The 21,689-nt window shown below is 29.4% G+C and overlaps 1 protein-coding gene across 1 annotated transcript; it reads right to left on the bottom strand.

The window, feature by feature from the left end:
- Positions 1 to 1,336: 1,336 nt before the first annotated feature.
- Positions 1,337 to 20,882, bottom strand: LOC119771165 (phosphoinositide 3-kinase regulatory subunit 4). The gene is given in 7 exon segments (XM_038266647.1): positions 1,337 to 1,677; positions 1,730 to 3,255; positions 6,048 to 6,384; positions 6,386 to 7,163; positions 19,398 to 20,313; positions 20,374 to 20,554; positions 20,624 to 20,882. Coding segments are annotated over 7 exon segments (4,062 nt in total). The 5' UTR covers positions 20,722 to 20,882; the 3' UTR covers positions 1,337 to 1,451.
- Between the last annotated feature and the right edge of the window lie 807 nt (positions 20,883 to 21,689).

Raw genomic sequence — 21,689 nt, 5'->3', positions numbered from 1 at the left:
ACAAAAACAAAAACAAAAACAAAAACAAAAACAAAAACAAAAACAAAAAACAAAAACAAAAACAAAAACAAAAACAAAAACAAAAACAAAACAAAAACAAAAACAAAACAAAAACAAAAACAAAAACAAAAACAAAAACAAAAACAAAAACAAAAACAAAAAACAAACAAAAACAAAACAAAAACAAAACAAAAACAAAAACAAAAACAAAAACAAAAACAAAAACAAAAACAAAAACAAAAACAAAACAAAACAAAAACAAAAACAAAAACAAAAACAAAAACAAAAACAAAAACAAAAACAAAAACAAAAACAAAAACAAAAACAAAAACAAAAACAAAAACAAAAACAAAAACAAAAACAAAAACAAAAACAAAAACAAAAACAAAAACAAAAACAAAAACTATTTAATACGTCTAACATTTTTTTGTATGGACACGGGGGGGGGAGAGTTGAGATATCCACGTGATTTAAGCTTTTGATAATCGAGCCTTGACTGGAATGGATTGTTGCGAGATGATTGAATATTAACGCTATTGCAAATATTTTTCAAAGTTTGTTAAGGTCCAGCTGATGACGATGCACTACCTTCCCTTTACTAAGCAAACGATTCCAGAAGGGAAAAGATCACCAGTTGTGTTGGTTCGAACCGGTAAGCGTTACCACTAGGCTACGTGGCTTGGTAAAAAATGTATTTTTTTGGCATAGAAAAGGTTCACACAAAGATTGATCCAAATAAAAAATTAATCGTAATTTGAAGTGTCATCGAAGTGCAACTCTGCTTACAAAAAAACAATTCAAACTACAGTCCCGATTTACCCAAGTCGAATTTCTTATTTGAGTAAGTCCAAGTTGGAGTAGATTGATGGAGACCACGCGTGTGATAAACACCCTTACCAAAAATCATGATTTTTTGAGTTCCAAATCCCACTTTTCATACGATTTTTTCAGTTCAACCCATATAACCATTTTTATGGTTGTAGTACCTGAACTCAAAAAATCGTATGAAAAGTGGGATTTGGAACTCAAAAAATCATGATTTTTGGTAAGGGTGAACTCGTGAGTGAATTTTAAAATGCACTCAGAATGAGTAAACTTGAAAGCTGCACTCACTCACTAACGGTAACTCACCGGCATTTTATGTTGGAAACAATCTTGCATGCAATCTTCTACACAACATTTAACAAAGGCTGCTTGCATGCAACATCACTTGTAGGGTAGTGTTCCGAATAATGAATTTTCCTGGAAGAATTTCTGCTTTTTTAATGATTGGGAACTTAAATACATTTATTTCATCTATAAATAATTCCGGATTTCGAAGATAAACATCATCAACTAATGCGAAAAAGCTTATAATTGCCAATAAATATCTAAATGGAATAAATTGTCACAGACGTCGGTCGGTCGCATAACACACTCTACAGCCTACAAAATAATCCGCAGACGGATCCCTACTTCCACAGCTTAATCACCCCGTCGCGACTGCTCGACACCACGAACGTCTGCTTCGACGTTCGACACATCAGCAGGTCGCTAATCACGTCGTGGTGGCCCGGCGCCGGCATATCCGGCCCCGACCGGGGCACATCCTCCGACCCGGCGCGTGCGTTCCGCTCGGTGGTGGCCGAGGAGCCGGTTATTTCCGAAATGACCCGCGTCCCGTCGATCAGGCGAGATCTGGAAGATTTGATTTGACAAGGGGGTTTGTAAGAGGTTTTAAGAAACTTACTCGTAGCTGATGTTGGACGTCGCGAGGTAATCTCTGGGTGATGGGACGACCAGTGAACAGTTTTCTACGTTGACCGGGTCCCAGTAGCGGATGCGTTGATCGGTTCCACCGGTTAGGAGGAAGCCGCTTCCGTCGACGACTCCGGGAAGGAGGGCGCAAACCGAGTGGGAAGAAACGTTCGCATTGGAGAGGGGCGGACTGGAGCTGGCCCAGTAAGCTTGCTGGCGGTGACCGGTCTCGATGTTCCACACGTACACCTCGTTGTTGCCTTGGGAGGCGGACACCAGCCAGGACGGTTCAACGGGGTGGTGTGAGACGCGACGGATTCGCGAGTCGTACGGATGTTTGATTTCTGCGATTGGGAGTCGGAAGCGGAGATCCCAGCAGATGTGCCGTCCGCTGCTGGTTCCTACGGTGAGCCAGGAGCTGGTTGGATCCACGCAGAACGTCGTGATGACGCCCTTGCGGAGGTCACTTTCGAGGCGCCAGGCGTAGCCTGGGGCGCGGATGTCCCACCCGACCAGGGCTCCGTACAGCGTGGCGTACACGATCACACTTTGCGCGCCCTGGTCCAGCGGTTGCATCTCCACGACCGGACCATCGTCCTGGGGTTCGCCGCGTTCAACCCGCGTACTGGAGTCCAGATGACGAGCCTGCTGCAGCGCCATCTTGCTCGAGTTGGTGTCGATCTTGAGCAGCAACAGGGCGCCATCTTTCCCCGCGATCGCCAACGACTGTCCGGCGTCGCAGGCCGCGATCGCGTGCAGCGGACTATTCGCGTGGTACGACTGCCTCGAGCGGTTGATCGACTGCTGCCCGTCCAGCTTGTTACAGTCCCACAACCTCACCGTCCCGTCAATCGAAGCACTGGCAAACAACGACCCGTATGGCTTCAACGTCGTCATCCTACTTACCGCCGCCTTGTGTTCATGCAAATGTGCCGCCAGCGTCCCGCTCATCTTCCACCCCACCGGCAGCGGCGAACTGGTCATGGTCGGATCCCGCAACTCCCGGTTCAACGCGTACGAAGCGTACCGCGTCTTCAACTTCCCCACCAAACCCTCAAACTCAACCCGACAATCCGCCCTCTTCTCCAGCAGTGCCGTCCGCTCCGGCATGCTGTACTCAACCAAGCTCGAAGTAGGCGTCGGTTGCGTTGGCGGAGCCAACGCCGTCACCGTCAGCACCGACCCCACCGAGTCCGTCACGACCGGCGAGGTCGGCGACGGCGAGTGCGAATCCGCAAACATGTGCTGCCACTCCTGGGCCTGTGCGGCGTCCGACTCGGACTTGCGCTGCTTGACGGCGGCACTCTTGACCTCCAGCTTGCCGATCCGGTCGCAGAGCAGAACCTCCCGGATGGGGTCGGCCCGGGCGTCCAGCGTGATGCGCCCGTTGCTGTGCGGCCCCACGCGGGTCGTCTCGGCGAGTTTGTAGCGGTGCAGCTTGATCAGGTGGGCGCTCATCGAGAGCAGCTGGGCCTCGATCTGGTCGGTGAGGCCCTCGGTGGTGAGGCGGCGGAAGAGCTGCGGGGAGAGGATTTGTATCATGAGTTTTGTTCGGCGACACGCGAGCAATAAATATCTAAGCAACCTGGGCTGGACAATAAAGGAGAAAAGCTTGAAACTTAACCTCAAAGGTAAACAACCGAATGAACTTTTTGACAGGTGTCAGTTCCGGGACTTAGCATTTAAAATTATAATTTTGTTCCGGTTGTTCCGTTTCGCATGGACACAAACACGACTAGGAACACGGCAAGGACACGGCCACGGGAATGGCCAGGAACAGGCACCTGCACGGCCAGGGACACGAAAACGGCCAGAAGAACAGGCACGAACACGGGCAGGAGTCCGGACAAGAACACGGCCTAGAGCACGGCCACGGGAACGACCAGGAACAGGCAACTACGTGGTCAGGTGCACGTACACGAACACGGCCAGAAGCACGGACAAGCACACGGGCACTAATACGAAAAAAAAAACTCGGGTTATGACGTTTCGCGCAATCGGAAGCAAATTCAAATTCAAAAAAATGCTAAGTCCCGATTTGACACCTGTCAAACCACTCAAATGACACTCACAAAATGAATACTGAGTTCTTTGAGTTCATTTGCTACGTCACGGTTTTCTTGCCTATTATCACATATACATGACGAAATCCAGTCTGCAACCTGCTAAGATCCTGCTAAGCAATAAATATCGCCCGTAGTCCATACCAGTAACCGCAAAATACAACAACAAAATTACGATCTGTTGGCCCTACTCAAAATTGCAGAAAGAAGAAGACAGACAAGCATCCATTTCATGCTTTCATGTCATCGAACATACGTGACGAAATTGACGGTTGCAACAAGTGGATAACCAAATAACCAAAATCACGTGAGCTTAATGAAGACTTCGAAGAAAAACCAGAGAATTGATTTCTATCCATCTCCACTTGGCAAATCCTGACTCAAGGAAGATTCTGTCTGTTTTCTTGCTGATAACGTGCTCATACGGAACGATCTGTGTATAAAAACTAGCGACAAGCTAGAACCCATCCGAACCACCGCATTTTTATTCCACCTAGAATTCTATTTTTGCCATTCAAAGATTCAACATTCTGCTAGCTATCGCTTTCACTAAAGATTGGTCATTTTGCTCAATTTTGATCGCTAACTTCAAGCACTCGAACTCTGAGACTGCATTCATCGCCTTTTCTGGTCAACCCAGATCCCTCGCTGTAATCTTCAGGCTTCTATAAGCTAGAGGTACTTGGCCTTTCCGTTCGTGTTAGGGAAGCGCTCATTTTGCTTGCAAATTTGCTGAATGTTGAAAAACTTTTAAACACATTAAAGTGTTTCAACTGTAAAACTATTTCACCACTACAGTGTCATCCCGTTTTTAGCAACACCCAGTTTTGTCTACCGTAAACCGGGGTGACATTGATAGGATTTAAATGTATTTTTCAAATATAATTGAACTGGTAAGACTTTTCTCAACATTTATATTTTAAAAGCATTTGCTGGGGTAGGCTAATGTCCAAGTTCGTTTTTTAAAAAGATTATTTCAAGAACTGGGGTGACTTTGATTGTCAATGTTTTTCTTACAAAATTTAGCCTGAAAATTTGCAAATTGAAATGATCACAAGTTAGGATACTTTGAATGTTTCTAATCTAATCTAATCAGACCCTAGCGCAGCCAATCATTCGAAGGGATCCTGGAGAGTGCCTTAGGTTAGATTACGCCTAGCACTCTTCTTGTCATTTATTAACATCACAAGCGTTAAAGCGGCCAGGCCTACTGCGTAAAGCCGTATCGCAGAGATGGCTCGTAATAGGGGAATGGCGTCGCTATTTTTAGACCACGTTTTCCACTTTTTCTCCATCGAAACCGACTACTTTATCGACTTTTTTCTGCTGGGCGAGATGGGACGCCGTTTATTTTTAGACGATGACTCAGCATTTTTCCACTCTTGCACTTGAAAAAAACCAGATGGCAGCACGATGTAACGCCACGTCCCTATTGGGTTGAGTTTGAGCACTGAGTGTTCGAACAACAACACAATTCTGATTCGACAGGTTTAGAATCATACTGACCCTGGTAGAAAAGTGTTCAAAGTACCTCAAGAAGAACTTTTGATCAAATTTTGAATGTTTTAAAAAGTTTGTTAAGGCAGTTTTCCTGTCGGATTGTTAGTGTAAACAGACCGACGCGTCAGTCATTGTGATTTTGTTTTTTGCGCCGCGTGAGTCTAGTTCGTTTTTTAAACGTATTTTTCTGAAAATGAAGGTTTTTAAGTTGATTTTTTGTTGTTTTTCATAAAAAGGCATAAAGTTGTGAATATATTACACAGCAATTCTAGGTAGAAAAAAAACTGCTTTTCTTTAGAATTTAGCAGGCTTGGTTCCCACAGAAACCGGGCCGGCTAAAAGAGTGCGTCGAAGTTCCCGCGAGAACTGGCCAGCCTTTTAAAAGTGTTCGTGTGTGTGTTCCCAAGGATCCGGCTAGACTGAGTTTTCCGTCAATGTTTCGGAAAGAATTTGCCAAATGAATGTTGCAAACAACAGAGATGTACTCCCATGCAGCATTCAGAAATCAATGAGAGACAACGGGATCAACCCTACGGATGAAAATAATCAAGAATTTTATTCTCTTGAAATCAGGAGATCTAAAATCAGCGATCAAACCTCAAGAAACTAACTCGCTTTGAATTGAGGTGGGTTGACGGTGCGCTTGACTCCGGAGATTGAAGCTTTCTCAGCTTCACGTCCTTAATTGAGAAGCAATCCATTTCAAGTAATGACTAAACATTTCATAACGTGCTTCACTCTACTCACATTCTTCATCTGCGTCGTCATCTCGCCGTACTGCGGAATGAACCCCTCGCTGCACTTGCTCCGCGCCACCTTCCGCTCCCGAATCACCTCAATCAGCTGGTTGATGTCGTGACACTTGACCACCGCATCGTAGATATTCCTCGGAATCGGTGCCAACAAGCTATCCATCAGCAGCTCCGGCTTCTCGACCTGTATCAGCGGACTGCGCAGGTGGTTCACGATCGACGGCATGATCTTACACTGAACGTCCAGCGCGCTCAGGATCCTGGCCGATGTCGATATCAACCCGCAGATTTCGTGCCGAATCCAGAGATTCGGATGGTTCAGGTAGCACGCACTCGGCGATAAACTCGATGATCCCAGGCTTCTGGATGAGCCCCAGTTCGATGAGCAGCGTGGTGGCGCGGATCGCCTTGGCGATCACAAACTCTTCCGGATCGGTTAGGCCCTGCTGGAGCAACGGGATCAACATGGGCGAGCAGTGCCACCCGACAAAGGCCGCCACCCCAACAATACAGTCGAAGAACGACCCGCGCAGACTCTTGTCCTCCTTGTCGTTCAGAAACGTGATCATGTGCGACAAAATCACGTCGTTCGCCTTCTGCCGCCCAAAGAACACGCACAACTTCGTTATCCCGGACTCCATCAGCATCTGCTTCACGATCGGCTGCCCGTCCGTAAGCAGCGACAACACCGACTGGTGCAACGTCTCGTGCAGCGCCCCAAGCTCACTCTCGTAGTGCGGCGGCGGATGGTTCTCCGAGCTGCAGCTGAACTGCGACTGCTCCAAAAACCCGACCGCCGTTTCCGCCAGCGTGGCGATGTTCTTCGCGTACGCAACCCGCACCATGATCGAGGAATCGGTCGCGAGCGGTGCGATCGCCGGCAGGATGTAGTCCGGGAAGATGTTGGCGTCGCTCCGTGGAAGGTTCCGCACCAACCCCAAACAGTGCGTCAGGGTGTCCAGGGCGCACACGCGAACCCGCGGGCTGGCGTCCTGGGCCAGGCTCAGGATGTACGGCAGGATGCGGTCCAGGATGGCTTCGGAGGCGGTATTTTCCGCGAGCGCCTGCAGGATCTCCAGCGTGGCCAGCTTGGAGGTGCAGAATTTGAGGCCTGGAAAGAAAGCGGAAAAGTGGTTAAGCGATACAGACATTTGTGCAGTCGTTCAGCTTGACCGAAAGGTATGGGACTAACAGACTAAAGTATGTTTATTTTTCTAGTGATTTGAGTAGAACGACCTTTGTCGTGTTCTTCATAAAGTCTAAAATGTCATAACTTGTCTGACCTTGACTCAGAAATTGATAGTTGTCATCCAAAATACGATCTAGTGCGATTTTCTCTTTTATCTAGTTTATGAAAAGTGAATTATTTGTAGCTTGAATTAAAAATCTATCTTTCCTAGTGTTGGATCATGTTTACCTATCAGTTGCATTTTCTGCTGCCGCGGTGTGTTGCAGGGTTGTTACGGACGGCGCGGATCGCGCGGATCTGGCGCGGATTTGCTGGCTAATTTTGCTCAGGCGCGGATAGCAATTTCGATAAACAAAATAATTGCAAACGATAGAATTTCTTTCAATTTACAAAGGAAAATATTATGAGGAGTTAAATAAATTCAATCTTTTTCGTTGAGCGCAAAAACATCAATTTCTAAATAGTTGTTAATGAAGAAAATTTTCTTTTAAAAATTATTGTTTTTTTCTTAATACGAAACATCGAAATAATCATCAAGGAGCTATTTTTTTTTAAATGTATCGAGATTTGTTATATAAATTTAACGTAACAATACAACTCATTATTTTTAAAACATCTGCTTAACAATGCTTAACAAACAATTTTATTAAAATCAAAATAACAAAATTCGAAAAATTACACAATTTCAAAAATTTGAAGCTATGAATCTTTTTAGGTTTTCTCAGTTTTTTTCAATATAAAAATTGAAATTTTTAAATTTTTGATTTATTGAAAAAATGAAAAATTCTGTTGCCACTCTGATTCAGGTAGAATTTATTCTTCTCCCAATAGAGGAGAAAAGCAACTCGCGACAAAATTTTGAGGCTAGGAATTTTGACAGGTATGATTTTCATAAAGTATTCGCCTCCTTTTCTCTCCCACAGAAAACCTGGGAACGAGGTAGCTGTCAAACTAGGCCAAAATGTTAAAGTCACTCACAAAATGAACTTTGAGTGATTTGAGTTCATTTCTGACAACACAATTTTCTCGTTTATTATCACAACATCTGATAAAATCTCGTTTTAAAAGCGAAATGTAATGTAAACATTGAAAAAAGAAATCTGGAATTCAACTATTTGAAATTTCAGAATTTACATATTCAAATAATAAATAAAATAGAATTCATAATTTGAAAAAAAAAAAAAACATCAAAAGTACGAATTATTAAATTGAAATATTGCAACAATTTCACAATTGATTTTTTTTTATTTTTTATTTTTTAAGAAAGTTCCTAGGTTATTAAATTATTAAATTATTAAATTTTTAAATTATTAAATTATTAAATTATTAAATTATTAAATTATTAAATTATTAAATTATTAAATTATTAAATTATTAAATTATTAAATTATTAAATTATTAAATTATTAAATTATTAAATTATTAAATTATTAAATTATTAAATTATTAAATTATTAAATTATTAAAATATTAAATTATTAAATTATTAAATTATTAAATTATTAAATTATTAAATTATTAAATTATTAAATTATTAAATTATTAAATTATTAAATTATTAAATTATTAAATTATTAAATTATTAAATTATTAAATTATTAAATTATTAAATTATTAAATTATTAAATTATTAAATTATTAAATTATTAAATTATTAAATTATTACATTATTAAATTATTAAATTATTAAATTATTAAATTATTAAATTATTAAATTATTAAATTATTAAATTATTAAATTATTAAATTATTAAATTATTAAATTATTAAATTATTAAATTATTAAATTATTAAATTATTAAATTATTAAATTATTAAATTATTAAATTATTAAATTATTAAATTATTAAATTATTAAATTATTAAATTATTAAATTATTAAATTATTAAATTATTAAATTATTAAATTATTAAATTATTAAATTATTAAATTATTAAATTATTAAATTATTAAATTATTAAATTATTAAATTATTAAATTATTAAATTATTAAATTATTAAATTATTAAATTATTAAATTATTAAATTATTAAATTATTAAATTATTAAATTATTAAATATTAAATTAAATTATTAAATTATTAAATTATTAAATTATTAAATTATTAAATTATTAAATTATTAAATTATTAAATTATTAAATTATTAAATTATTAAATTATTAAATTATTAAATTATTAAATTATTAAATTATTAAATTATTAAATTATTAAATTATTAAATTATTAAATTATTAAATTATTAAATTATTAAATTATTAAATTATTAAATTATTAAATTATTAAATTATTAAATTATTAAATTATTAAATTATTAAATTATTAAATTATTAAATTATTAAATTATTAAATTATTAAATTATTAAATTATTAAATTATTAAATTATTAAATTATTAAATTATTAAATTATTAAATTATTAAATTATTAAATTATTAAATTATTAAATTATTAAATTATTAAATTATTAAACTATTAAATCAATAAATTATTCAATTATTTAATTATTTAATTATTAAATTATTAAATTATTAAATTATTAAATAATAAAATTATTAAATTAATAAATTATTAAATTATTAAATTATTAAATTATTAAATTATTAAATTATCAAATTATTAAATTATTAAATTATTAAATTATTAAATTATTAAATTATTAAATTATTAAATTATTAAATTATTAAATTATTAAATTATTAAATTATTAAATTATTAAATTATTAAATTATTAAATTATTAAATTATTAAATTATTAAATTATTAAATTATTAAATTATTAAATTATTAAATTATTAAATTAATAAATTATTAAATTATTAAATTATTAAATTATTAAATTATTAAATTATTAAATTATTAAATTATTAAATTATTAAATTATTAAATTATTAAATTATTAAATTATTAAATTATTAAATTATTAAATTATTAAATTATTAAATTATTAAATTATTAAATTATTAAATTATTAAATTATTAAATTATTAAATTATTAAATTATTAAATTATTAAATTATTAAATTATTAAATTATTAAATTATTAAATTATTAAATTAATAAATTATTAAATTATTAAATTATTAAATTATTAAATTATTAAATTATTAAATTATTAAATTATTAAATTATTAAATTATTAAATTATTAAATTATTATTAAATTATTAAATTATTAAATTATTAAATTATTAAATTATTAAATTATTAAATTAATAAATTATTAAATTATTAAATTATTAAATTATTAAATTATTAAATTATTAAATTATTAAATTATTAAATTATTAAATTATTAAATTATTAAATTATTAAATTATTAAATTATTAAATTATTAAATTATTAAATTATTAAATTATTAAATTATTAAATTATTAAATTATTAAATTATTAAATTATTAAATTATTAAATTATTAAATTATTAAATTATTAAATTATTAAATTATTAAATTATTAAATTATTAAATTATTAAATTAATAAATTATTAAATTATTAAATTATTAAATTATTAAATTATTAAATTATTAAATTATTAAATTATTAAATTATTAAATAATAAAATTATTAAATTAATAAATTATTAAATTATTAAATTATTAAATTATTAAATTATTAAATTATCAAATTATTAAATTATTAAATTATTAAATTATTAAATTATTAAATTATTAAATTATTAAATTATTAAATTATTAAATTATTAAATTATTAAATTATTAAATTATTAAATTATTAAATTATTAAATTATTAAATTATTAAATTATTAAATTATTAAATTATTAAATTATTAAATTATTAAATTATTAAATTATTAAATTATTAAATTAATAAATTATTAAATTATTAAATTATTAAATTATTAAATTATTAAATTATTAAATTATTAAATTATTAAAATAATAAATTATTAAATTATTAAATTATTAAATTATTAAATTATTAAATTATTAAATTATTAAATTATTAAATTATTAAATTATTAAATTATTAAATTATTAAATTAATAAATTATTAAATTATTAAATTATTAAATTATTAAATTATTAAATTATTAAATTATTAAATTATTAAATTATTAAATTATTAAATTATTAAATTATTAAATTATTAAATTATTAAATTATTAAATTATTAAATTATTAAATTATTAAATTATTAAATTATTAAATTATTAAATTATTAAATTATTAAATTATTAAATTATTAAATTATTAAATTATTAAATTATTAAATTAATAAATTATTAAATTATTTAATTATTAAATTATTAAATTATTAAATTATTAAATAATAAAATTATTAAATTAATAAATTATTAAATTATTAAATTATTAAATTATTAAATTATTAAATTATCAAATTATTAAATTATTAAATTATTAAATTATTAAATTATTAAATTATTAAATTATTAAATTATTAAATTATTAAATTATTAAATTATTAAATTATTAAATTATTAAATTATTAAATTATTAAATTATTAAATTATTAAATTATTAAATTATTAAATTATTAAATTATTAAATTATTAAATTAATAAATTATTAAATTATTAAATTATTAAATTATTAAATTATTAAATTATTAAATTATTAAATTATTAAATTATTAAATTATTAAATTATTAAATTATTAAATTATTAAATTATTAAATTATTAAATTATTAAATTATTAAATTATTAAATTATTAAATTATTAAATTATTAAATTATTAAATTATTAAATTATTAAATTATTAAATTATTAAATTATTAAATTATTAAATTATTAAATTATTAAATTATTAAATTATTAAATTAATAAATTATTAAATTATTAAATTATTAAATTATTAAATTATTAAATTATTAAATTATTAAATTATTAAATTATTAAATTATTAAATTATTAAATTATTAAATTATTAAATTATTAAATTATTAAATTATTAAATTATTAAATTATTAAATTAATAAATTATTAAATTATTAAATTATTAAATTATTAAATTATTAAATTATTAAATTATTAAATTATTAAATTATTAAATTATTAAATTATTAAATTATTAAATTATTAAATTATTAAATTATTAAATTATTAAATTATTAAATTATTAAATTATTAAATTATTAAATTATTAAATTATTAAATTATTAAATTATTAAATTATTAAATTATTAAATTATTAAATTATTAAATTATTAAATTATTAAATTATTAAATTATTAAATTATTAAATTATTAAATTATTAAATTATTAAATTATTAAATTATTAAATGATTAAATTATTAAATTATTAAATTATTAAATTATTAAATTATTAAATTATTAAATTATTAAATTATTAAATTATTAAATTATTAAATTATTAAATTATTAAATTATTAAATTATTAAATTATTAAATTATTAAATTATTAAATTATTAAATTATTAAATTATTAAATTATTAAATTAATAAATTATTAAATTATTAAATTATTAAATTATTAAATTATTAAATTATTAAATTATTAAATTATTAAATTATTAAATTATTAAATTATTAAATTATTAAATTATTAAATTATTAAATTATTAAATTATTAAATTATTAAATTATTAAATTATTAAATTATTAAATTATTAAATTATTAATTTATTAAATTATTAAATTATTAAATTATTAAATTATTAAATTATTAAATTATTAAATTATTAAATTATTAAATTATTAAATGATTAAATTATTAAATTATTAAATTATTAAATTATTAAATTATTAAATTATTAAATTATTAAATTATTAAATTATTAAATTATTAAATTATTAAATTATTAAATTATTAAATTATTAAATTATTAAATTATTAAATTATTAAATTATTAAATTATTAAATTATTAAATTATTAAATTATTAAATTATTAAATTATTAAATTATTAATTATTAAATTATTAAATTATTAAATTATTAAATTATTAAATTATTAAATTATTAAATTATTAAATTATTAAATTATTAAATTATTAAATTATTAAATTATTAAATTATTAAATTATTAAATTATTAAATTATTAAATTATTAAATTATTAAATTATTAAATTATTAAATTATTAAATTATTAAATTATTAAATTATTAAATTATTAAATTATTAAATTATTAAATTATTAAATTATTAAATTATTAAATTATTAAATTATTAAATTATTAAATTATTAAATTATTAAATTATTAAATTATTAAATTATTAAATTATTAAATTATTAAATTATTAAATTATTAAATTATTAAATAATTAAATTATTAAATTATTAAATTATTAAATTATTAAATTATTAAATTATTAAATTATTAAATTATTAAATTATTAAATTATTAAATTATTAAATTATTAAATTATTAAATTATTAAATTATTAAATTATTAAATTATTAAATTATTAAATTATTAAATTATTAAATTATTAAATTATTAAATTATTAAATTATTAAATTATTAAATTATTAAATTATTAAATTATTAAATTATTAAATTATTAAATTATTAAATTATTAAATTATTAAATTATTAAATTATTAAATTATTAAATTATTAAATTATTAAATTATTAAATTATTAAATTATTAAATTATTAAATTATTAAATTATTAAATTATTAAATTATTAAATTATTAAATTATTAAATTATTAAATTATTAAATTATTAAATTATTAAATTATTAAATTATTAAACTATTAAATCAATAAATTATTCAATTATTTAATTATTTAATTATTAAATTATTAAATTATTAAATTATTAAATAATAAAATTATTAAATTAATAAATTATTAAATTATTAAATTATTAAATTATTAAATTATTAAATTATTAAATTATCAAATTATTAAATTATTAAATTATTAAATTATTAAATTATTAAATTATTAAATTATTAAATTATTAAATTATTAAATTATTAAATTATTAAATTATTAAATTATTAAATTATTAAATTATTAAATTATTAAATTATTAAATTATTAAATTATTAAATTATTAAATTATTAAATTATTAAATTATTAAATTATTAAATTATTAAATTATTAAATTATTAAATTATTAAATTATTAAATTATTAAATTATTAAATTATTAAATTATTAAATTATTAAATTATTAAATTATTAAATTATTAAATTATTAAATTATTAAATTAATAAATTATTAAATTATTAAATTATTAAATTATTAAATTATTAAATTATTAAATTATTAAATTATTAAATTATTAAATTATTAAATTATTAAATTATTAAATTATTAAATTATTAAATTATTAAATTATTAAATTATTAAATTATTAAATAATTAAATTATTAAATTATTAAATAATTAAATTATTAAATTATTAAATTATTAAATTATTAAATTATTAAATTATTAAATTATTAAATTATTAAATTATTAAATTATTAAATTATTAAATTATTAAATTATTAAATTATTAAATTATTAAATTATTAAATTATTAAATTATTAAATTATTAAATTATTAAATTATTAAATTATTAAATTATTAAATTATTAAATTATTAAATTATTAAATTATTAAATTATTAAATTATTAAATTATTAAATTATTAAATTATTAAATTATTAAATTATTAAATTATTAAATTATTAAATTATTAAATTATTAAATTATTAAATTATTAAATTATTAAATTATTAAATTATTAAATTATTAAATTATTAAATTATTAAATTATTAAATTATTAAATTATTAAATTATTAAATTATTAAATTATTAAATTATTAAATTATTAAATTATTAAATGATTAAATTATTAAATTATTAAATTATTAAATTATTAAATTATTAAATTATTAAATTATTAAATTATTAAATTATTAAATTATTAAATTATTAAATTATTAAATTATTAAATTATTAAATTATTAAATTATTAAATTATTAAATTATTAAATTATTAAATTATTAAATTATTAAATTATTAAATTATTAAATTATTAAATTATTAAATTATTAAATTATTAAATTATTAAATTATTAAATTATTAAATTATTAAATTATTAAATTATTAAATTATTAAATTATTAAATTATTAAATTATTAAATTATTAAATTATTAAATTATTAAATTATTAAATTATTAAGTTATTAAATTATTAAATTATTAAATTATTAAATTATTAAATTATTAAATTATTAAATTATTAAATTATTAAATTATTAAATTATTAATTTATTAATTAGTTAAATTATTAAATTATTAAATTTTAAATGATTAAATTTTATTTTTTGCCATTTTTGTAGTTCGGATTTTTTTCGGAGTCATATTTTAGTTTAGAGAAATTTAGAGAAGAAAATAATAGAAATTTCGTGTTTCGATTTTCAAGAGTAAAATTTTGGCGAGAGTTATCATGTACAAAATCGCTAGATTTTATAATTTAGTGATTTATTTTATGGTTTTGAATTTTTGAATTTAAGTTTTTTTTCCTGAGTTGTTTTCAAAGCAACGATATTTAAAGTGCTACAAAAAATGCTAATATTGTTTCAGAAATGGCAAAAAAGATTTCACTTGGTGCAGGTAGGATATGAATCCACATCTGATCAACGGTGCTGATCCAAATGCTTTCTGTATTATTCTTTTTCGTTTGAAATTTCATTCATTATGTTACCCTCTTCTATGTTTGTCGAGAATTTTTTTTATATGGCGCGGATTTCGCGCGGATTGGGTTTTGGGGTCGGCGCGGATCTGGCGCGGATTTTTTTTTCGACTTTTCCGTAACAACCCTGGTGTTGTTACAATTTTTTTGGTCCTAAGCATTTTATTTAAAAAATAGCAAAAGTACAATAGTAATATTTTTTTTTATTTTTTTGATCATTCCATAAATTGAATAAGGGCTCGAACCTCACTTTTTTGAAGAAATAGGTGAGGATTGAAAACAATGGCCAGTGCAGGAAATATACCAATTAAATAATCAATAATAAAAGAAAGATAGCAGATGGAAGCTGACAAACAAAATTGACATCGCTACCAAATTAAGAGAAAGCAGACAGTTTGTTACAGCAGAATCAATTGGTAAAATAGAGCGGAAAAGCGTTAACAGATAAGAGAATCAAATAAGTATAATCGAAATCAAAAGGACGATAGTAAACAGAAGCCGTGTTAGAAAATCAGCAGTTGACTCAGCATGCTGCGAATCAAAACAATACCGTCTGCAATCACAAATTACTTCCCTTTCCCACATTGACGCGCCCCTTTCTTCTAGCCGTCCCGACTCTGACCCGCGGTGGTCAAAGGTTTACGAGCCGTTTCCAGAGGCCACCAGCTAGGTCATCATGAAAACCAAGCCAACGTGGAGGTAAGAAAAGATTGTTCTCAGTTCATTCGACTTCTATTTTCATGTAAATTTTAAAGTTTTTAGGAAAAATATTATCTAGCACCTTGATTTTTTAAACCAATTTTGAAGAAGGGGACATAAACTTTTTGAAAATATTAGCAACGGCCTTATTATTCTTAAACTTATTTTTATCATGTCCTTTTAGGTGCTATGACCAGGTTAGGACCGAGGATTGACTATAACTATAACTAACTACAGTACTTGTTCGGTAACTGGGCTGAGAACATAGCCCAGTCGCCGAATGCTGCTCGTCAACTGGGCTGAACAAGAAATAACGAGGGGAACACCGATGCATAATATTTTCCAAATGTAATATAAAAATAAAAGTTACTCAAATTTATTTACAATGCTTATTTTTCACATTTCTTTAATTGTGACTTGAAATTAAATAAAATTTTGAAAAAAGTTTTGTTTATTTATTGAACATGATTTTTGCATCCATTAACCCCTCGGTCATTTCAGTTTATTTTGGTTTTTTGACGTTTGTCCACTTTTTAACTGGGCCACGACCCAGTTATCGAGCGCCCACTTATAAACAACGACCAGTATTTTATAATAATTGTTTTTTTTTTTTGCAATTTAACTTGATATTTGAATCACGTAAATGTTTTAATCGGAAAGCTCGTCGAATTTCCCATAAGTTTGATCTAAACTTTTGACAACGTGCAATTTTTTGGAGCGACTCGCGATGTGGTAACTGCTGATGAATTCAAACGTGAGAAGCGGCCATGGGTTTTGCTCCTGATGGCAATAGGGGAAATATATGTATTCTAATCAAACACCTATCTTCGCCATATGGAGAGTTTGTTGCTCGATTAAAGCTTCAAAAATTGGATTTTCGCTGTAATATACAACCAAACGATTAAAGACGAGTAAGCACGCAGTCTGGTAAATGTTTTAGGGCCAAAAGTAAGCTATTTTAACTAAAATTAGCGAAAAACATGATTTTGATCGATTTTTCCTCTGTCTGGAAAGCATCGCTTAGTCAGGTTTGAAAATAACTTCTGATCGCTTAAGCACAGTCTTTTAGAACACAAAATTTTGGTTTCATTATTTCTCGCTTACTTTAACACACTTCACAACTTTTTTCGACGCTTACATTTAAAAAATCATTTCCACATTGACACTTAAATACCTTTTTTCATGAAAATGCTAGTTTTTAGTAAGAAAATTCACTTTGAAAAATATACAAAAGACCAGCTGCAATTGTATTTTCATCAAACTTCGACACTCTTTCAAGCTGGCACAAACACTAACACATAAGCAGTGTTGTCAAACGATAACACATGATTTTTCTTGTTTTTCTAAGACTCCTAAATCTTTTCCTTCCATGCAACCCAAGTTTGCCACGAATCTGAAAACTGATTAGACCCTTTGTAAAATTGGTTGACAGTTCAGCAGTGTCAACATTGTGAAAATCGTCGCGGCGAATTTTTTTTTGTGAGTTAAAAAAATGGTAATTTTGAAGCAAATATTAAAATTTTATAAATCTTTTGTTTCAGAACCCAAAGAAACCCCTCTGAATTTGGAAATAACAAAAAACAACCAGTAACTGCCAGATCACATGACGACAGCGGCGCTTTGGAGGGGAACGCGACGTTCCTCGAGAACAATCCGCCGGGAGGCGGTCCGGGAACTGAAAAATTCTTAATGAAATCAAGAGTCGCGGCTTAATAGACAGAAAATAGGTACATTTCCCCTAGTCGCTGTCATTAGACTTCGATACGCTTTGTTCAATGTACCGTATTTTGGAGTATTTAACGTTTTTATTTCTTATGTCAATAAATGTGTTCTACAGCCTTTGTTACGCGAAATACGCGATATACAAAAGAGACGAAGTCACTGTTGCATCCACTGAAACAACAGCGTCAGAGTATTATTTGACTAATGCCCGTAAGAAGATGCTGTTCAGTGTCAGTAACTGACCATGAAGCTAAAGTGAGTTTTTATCGAGCTCTGACAACCACTGCAGGAAAGATCCTAGGAAAAATATCAATCAAAACCCGTAAACATAAAAATAACGGTGATCGAAAATCGTCCAAAGATCCTAGGTTTTCACTCCGCCAATGGTAATGCCCCGTGTCTACCGAATGCTCACGCACTGAACAAAAATGACCAGAACCAGGTATGTATTTGCGAAATGCTAAACAACGTAATCAAGTGGAAGTTCATCCCACCCAGCGCACCGCATTTTGGTGGACTGTGGGAGGCTGCAGTGAAGTCTGTAGTGGCATTTGCTGAAGGATTTGTCAACGCTTCTAGCACAGAGAATTTAATTTCCGAGAACGAAGTTCGAGTCAGCAAACAGCATGAAACCCTCAGCGGATTGCGAATAGCTGTGTGACGCAGTAAGCAGTCATCCACGAGTGATCAATCTTTAAAGGTTCTAGTTTCATCAAGCAAGGCAGATAAACGTTGTGATTGCGAACAAGAAGTACAGAAGCTTTGTGATAAGTTGAGATAAGTTTTATTGAAACCATTTCTTAATTCCGCGCAGAGTTAACAACGGGTTCAACCTGATGAACGGCAAACATCGACAACCATCAAAAGAACCGTGCAATCTTTCTAAGTTAAGTTTCGAGTCAAATCAGCTTGTAACAAGTATTTTTCATCGCACCATTCTTCATAAGATTGCGGATTCAAAGTTCTATCCGATGTCAATGACAATGTCGATGGACTGCCCGGGAGAGTGTAAGCCTTACGTCCGTAATAGAGCTAATCAAGCCGTCAAATGTGAATTGTGTGAAACTATTGCCAAATCGAACTCACCTCGAATGCACGACGTCACCACCGCCGTAATCAGTATCAACCCATCGTTATCGAACAACTGCTTCGCCTTCTCCAAATTGATCGGTCCCATCTCCTCCGGCTGCCGCTGCTGCTGCCGCTCCTCGTCACCACCGTCCTTCCCGGTCACAATCTTCACGATCTGATCAATGTCCGAGTACAGCCGCTGGATCTTCTCGTCGGCAAACACGATCGGAATGGTGGAAAACATCTGCAGGTACGACTGCAGAAACGAGTAAAAGTACTCCGGAAACAGCTTGCCCCGCTCCTGGTCCAGATAGATCTCCGCAGACTTGCGCTGGCGCGGGTTCGGACTCAGCATTGAAGCGAGCAGACTGCGCAACCGATCGTCCTCGATGCACTCGAGGTGTTTGTTCACGAGCTCGACCTCGCCCCGTCGGTACGCCAGCAGCTGGGAGAACTCGAACGGGGCCGTTCCCTCGGTCCAGAGCTCGAGCAGGGCGCAACCCGCGGAGAAGATGTCCATTTCCGGCTGCAGATTGCCGGTGTAGCAGGGCCCGTCCCCGACCAGCGGACCGTCCGGCTTCGATTCCCCGCTCGCCGACTTGACGAACCGTTCCGGCGCGATGTAGCACGTTCGGCGCCGGCTGGTGTCGAAGAAGAAGCTGTAATCGGCCGGATTGTCCTCCGGCAGGTAGGTCGGCTTGAACGAGGCAAAGTCCGACAGGAGAATCCAGTTCCACGCCGTGATCATGATGTTCTCCAGCTTGATGTCGCCGTGGCAGATCTTCTGCTTGTGGCACTGATGCATCGCGCACAGAATCTGAAACGTGATCCACTTCTTCTCGATGACGGTCAGAAAGGGCCGGGTCGAGACGCGGTCGTACAGGCTGTGCTTGACGTACTCGCGGATGATGAGGCAGGCGCGCTCCGTCGTCTGAAACAGTGTCAACCAAATTAATCTTAACTAGATCCATCTCTAAATTCTGATCCTTACCAGCACTCGCTGAAACGGCAAACAATTAACCGCGTTCGCCAGATTCTTCTTAATATATTCGATCTTGTCCAGGTGCTGCTCCAGCGGAAGTGACGGATCGTGCTTTACAAACACCTTGACCACCACCAGACCCTCGTCGGATTTGGCCCGGGCCACCTTCAAAAACCGCGTACTGCCCATACTGTAAGCATAAAATAGTCAACAACAGGTCCACCCACCCTAACAGCTTGCGCTGCACTTTTCCACCCACCTCGACTCGTACTGCAAGTCCGACTCGAAAGATCCCGTGAGGTAGTGCTCGACGGGGAAAATCTGGGACGGAGCTACTCCCACCAGCTGGTTGCCCATTGTGGTCGAAGGGGGCGCGCAACTCTAAACCGCAATCGAAAACTTTTCACCACAAATAAACGCAAATATGTTTAGGACTTGAAAATTTCGTGAAAATCACTGTCCTGTTTGTTATTGTTTTGCAAAAAGTTTTCAGCTGACAGTGACAGCATTTGCGTTGCTCGCGCTGTCAAAACAAAGAGGCACTCGTGAACGGTGAGAGGGGGCGCTCAGCGATCTCAGTCAGCTGATGCGAGCACTGATCGGCAAAAAAAAAGTGCGAAAAAAAAATTAGCTTGAAAAACATTTTTTTTATTGAAGATTTGTTTATTTCACACTTACCTATTGTAGAGTTCTTGAAGTCTATACTACAAAGCAACATTTGAGAAAAATAATGTGAAATTCAAAAATCGACCCCGTGTTATTTGCGCGCTAAAGGCGCGTTCTCTCTCACTCAGTTGCAATGTAATCACATTTGAGAGAGTGAGTGTCGTGACTTGCACGCAACATTGCATTCTTTTGACTCTCTCTGATTTTCGAACCTTCCGGCAGCCGAATATCATGGAAATTTTACTGGAGTCGAATCTGCGTCTCCAGCAAAATGTACTGAGGACTATTTTTTTTATGGAGAAGCATGGCATTTTATGTTAGATTGTAATATGCAATGCATTAATCAACACCGCCGTCATACTAACTTGTCGTACGTGCATTTTGGGCCAAACTGAGTTAAGAACGCCATTTTGTGCAGCTCACAATGCCTCACCTTTTGACCTTCACAGATCCCCAAAATTCGATTTCAATCTTGAGATGTTCAACGAAATCCGAAAAAATCCGTGCATTTTTGTCACTTTACATATGAAAGAAGTTTCAATCTTGTCGTGCTATCTTGTCACTCACTGAAAATTAATATAAGTGCGACAACTGGTCAAAGGGATTTCAGGTCAGAACGCGTTTGATGCACGTGCACTACCGTAAACATTTGTAATTAT

Source organism: Culex quinquefasciatus, chromosome 1 (assembly GCF_015732765.1).
Source record: "Culex quinquefasciatus strain JHB chromosome 1, VPISU_Cqui_1.0_pri_paternal, whole genome shotgun sequence".
Taxonomy (NCBI): Eukaryota; Metazoa; Arthropoda; class Insecta; order Diptera; family Culicidae; genus Culex; species Culex quinquefasciatus.
This window is presented reverse-complemented; position numbering and strand designations above follow the sequence as displayed.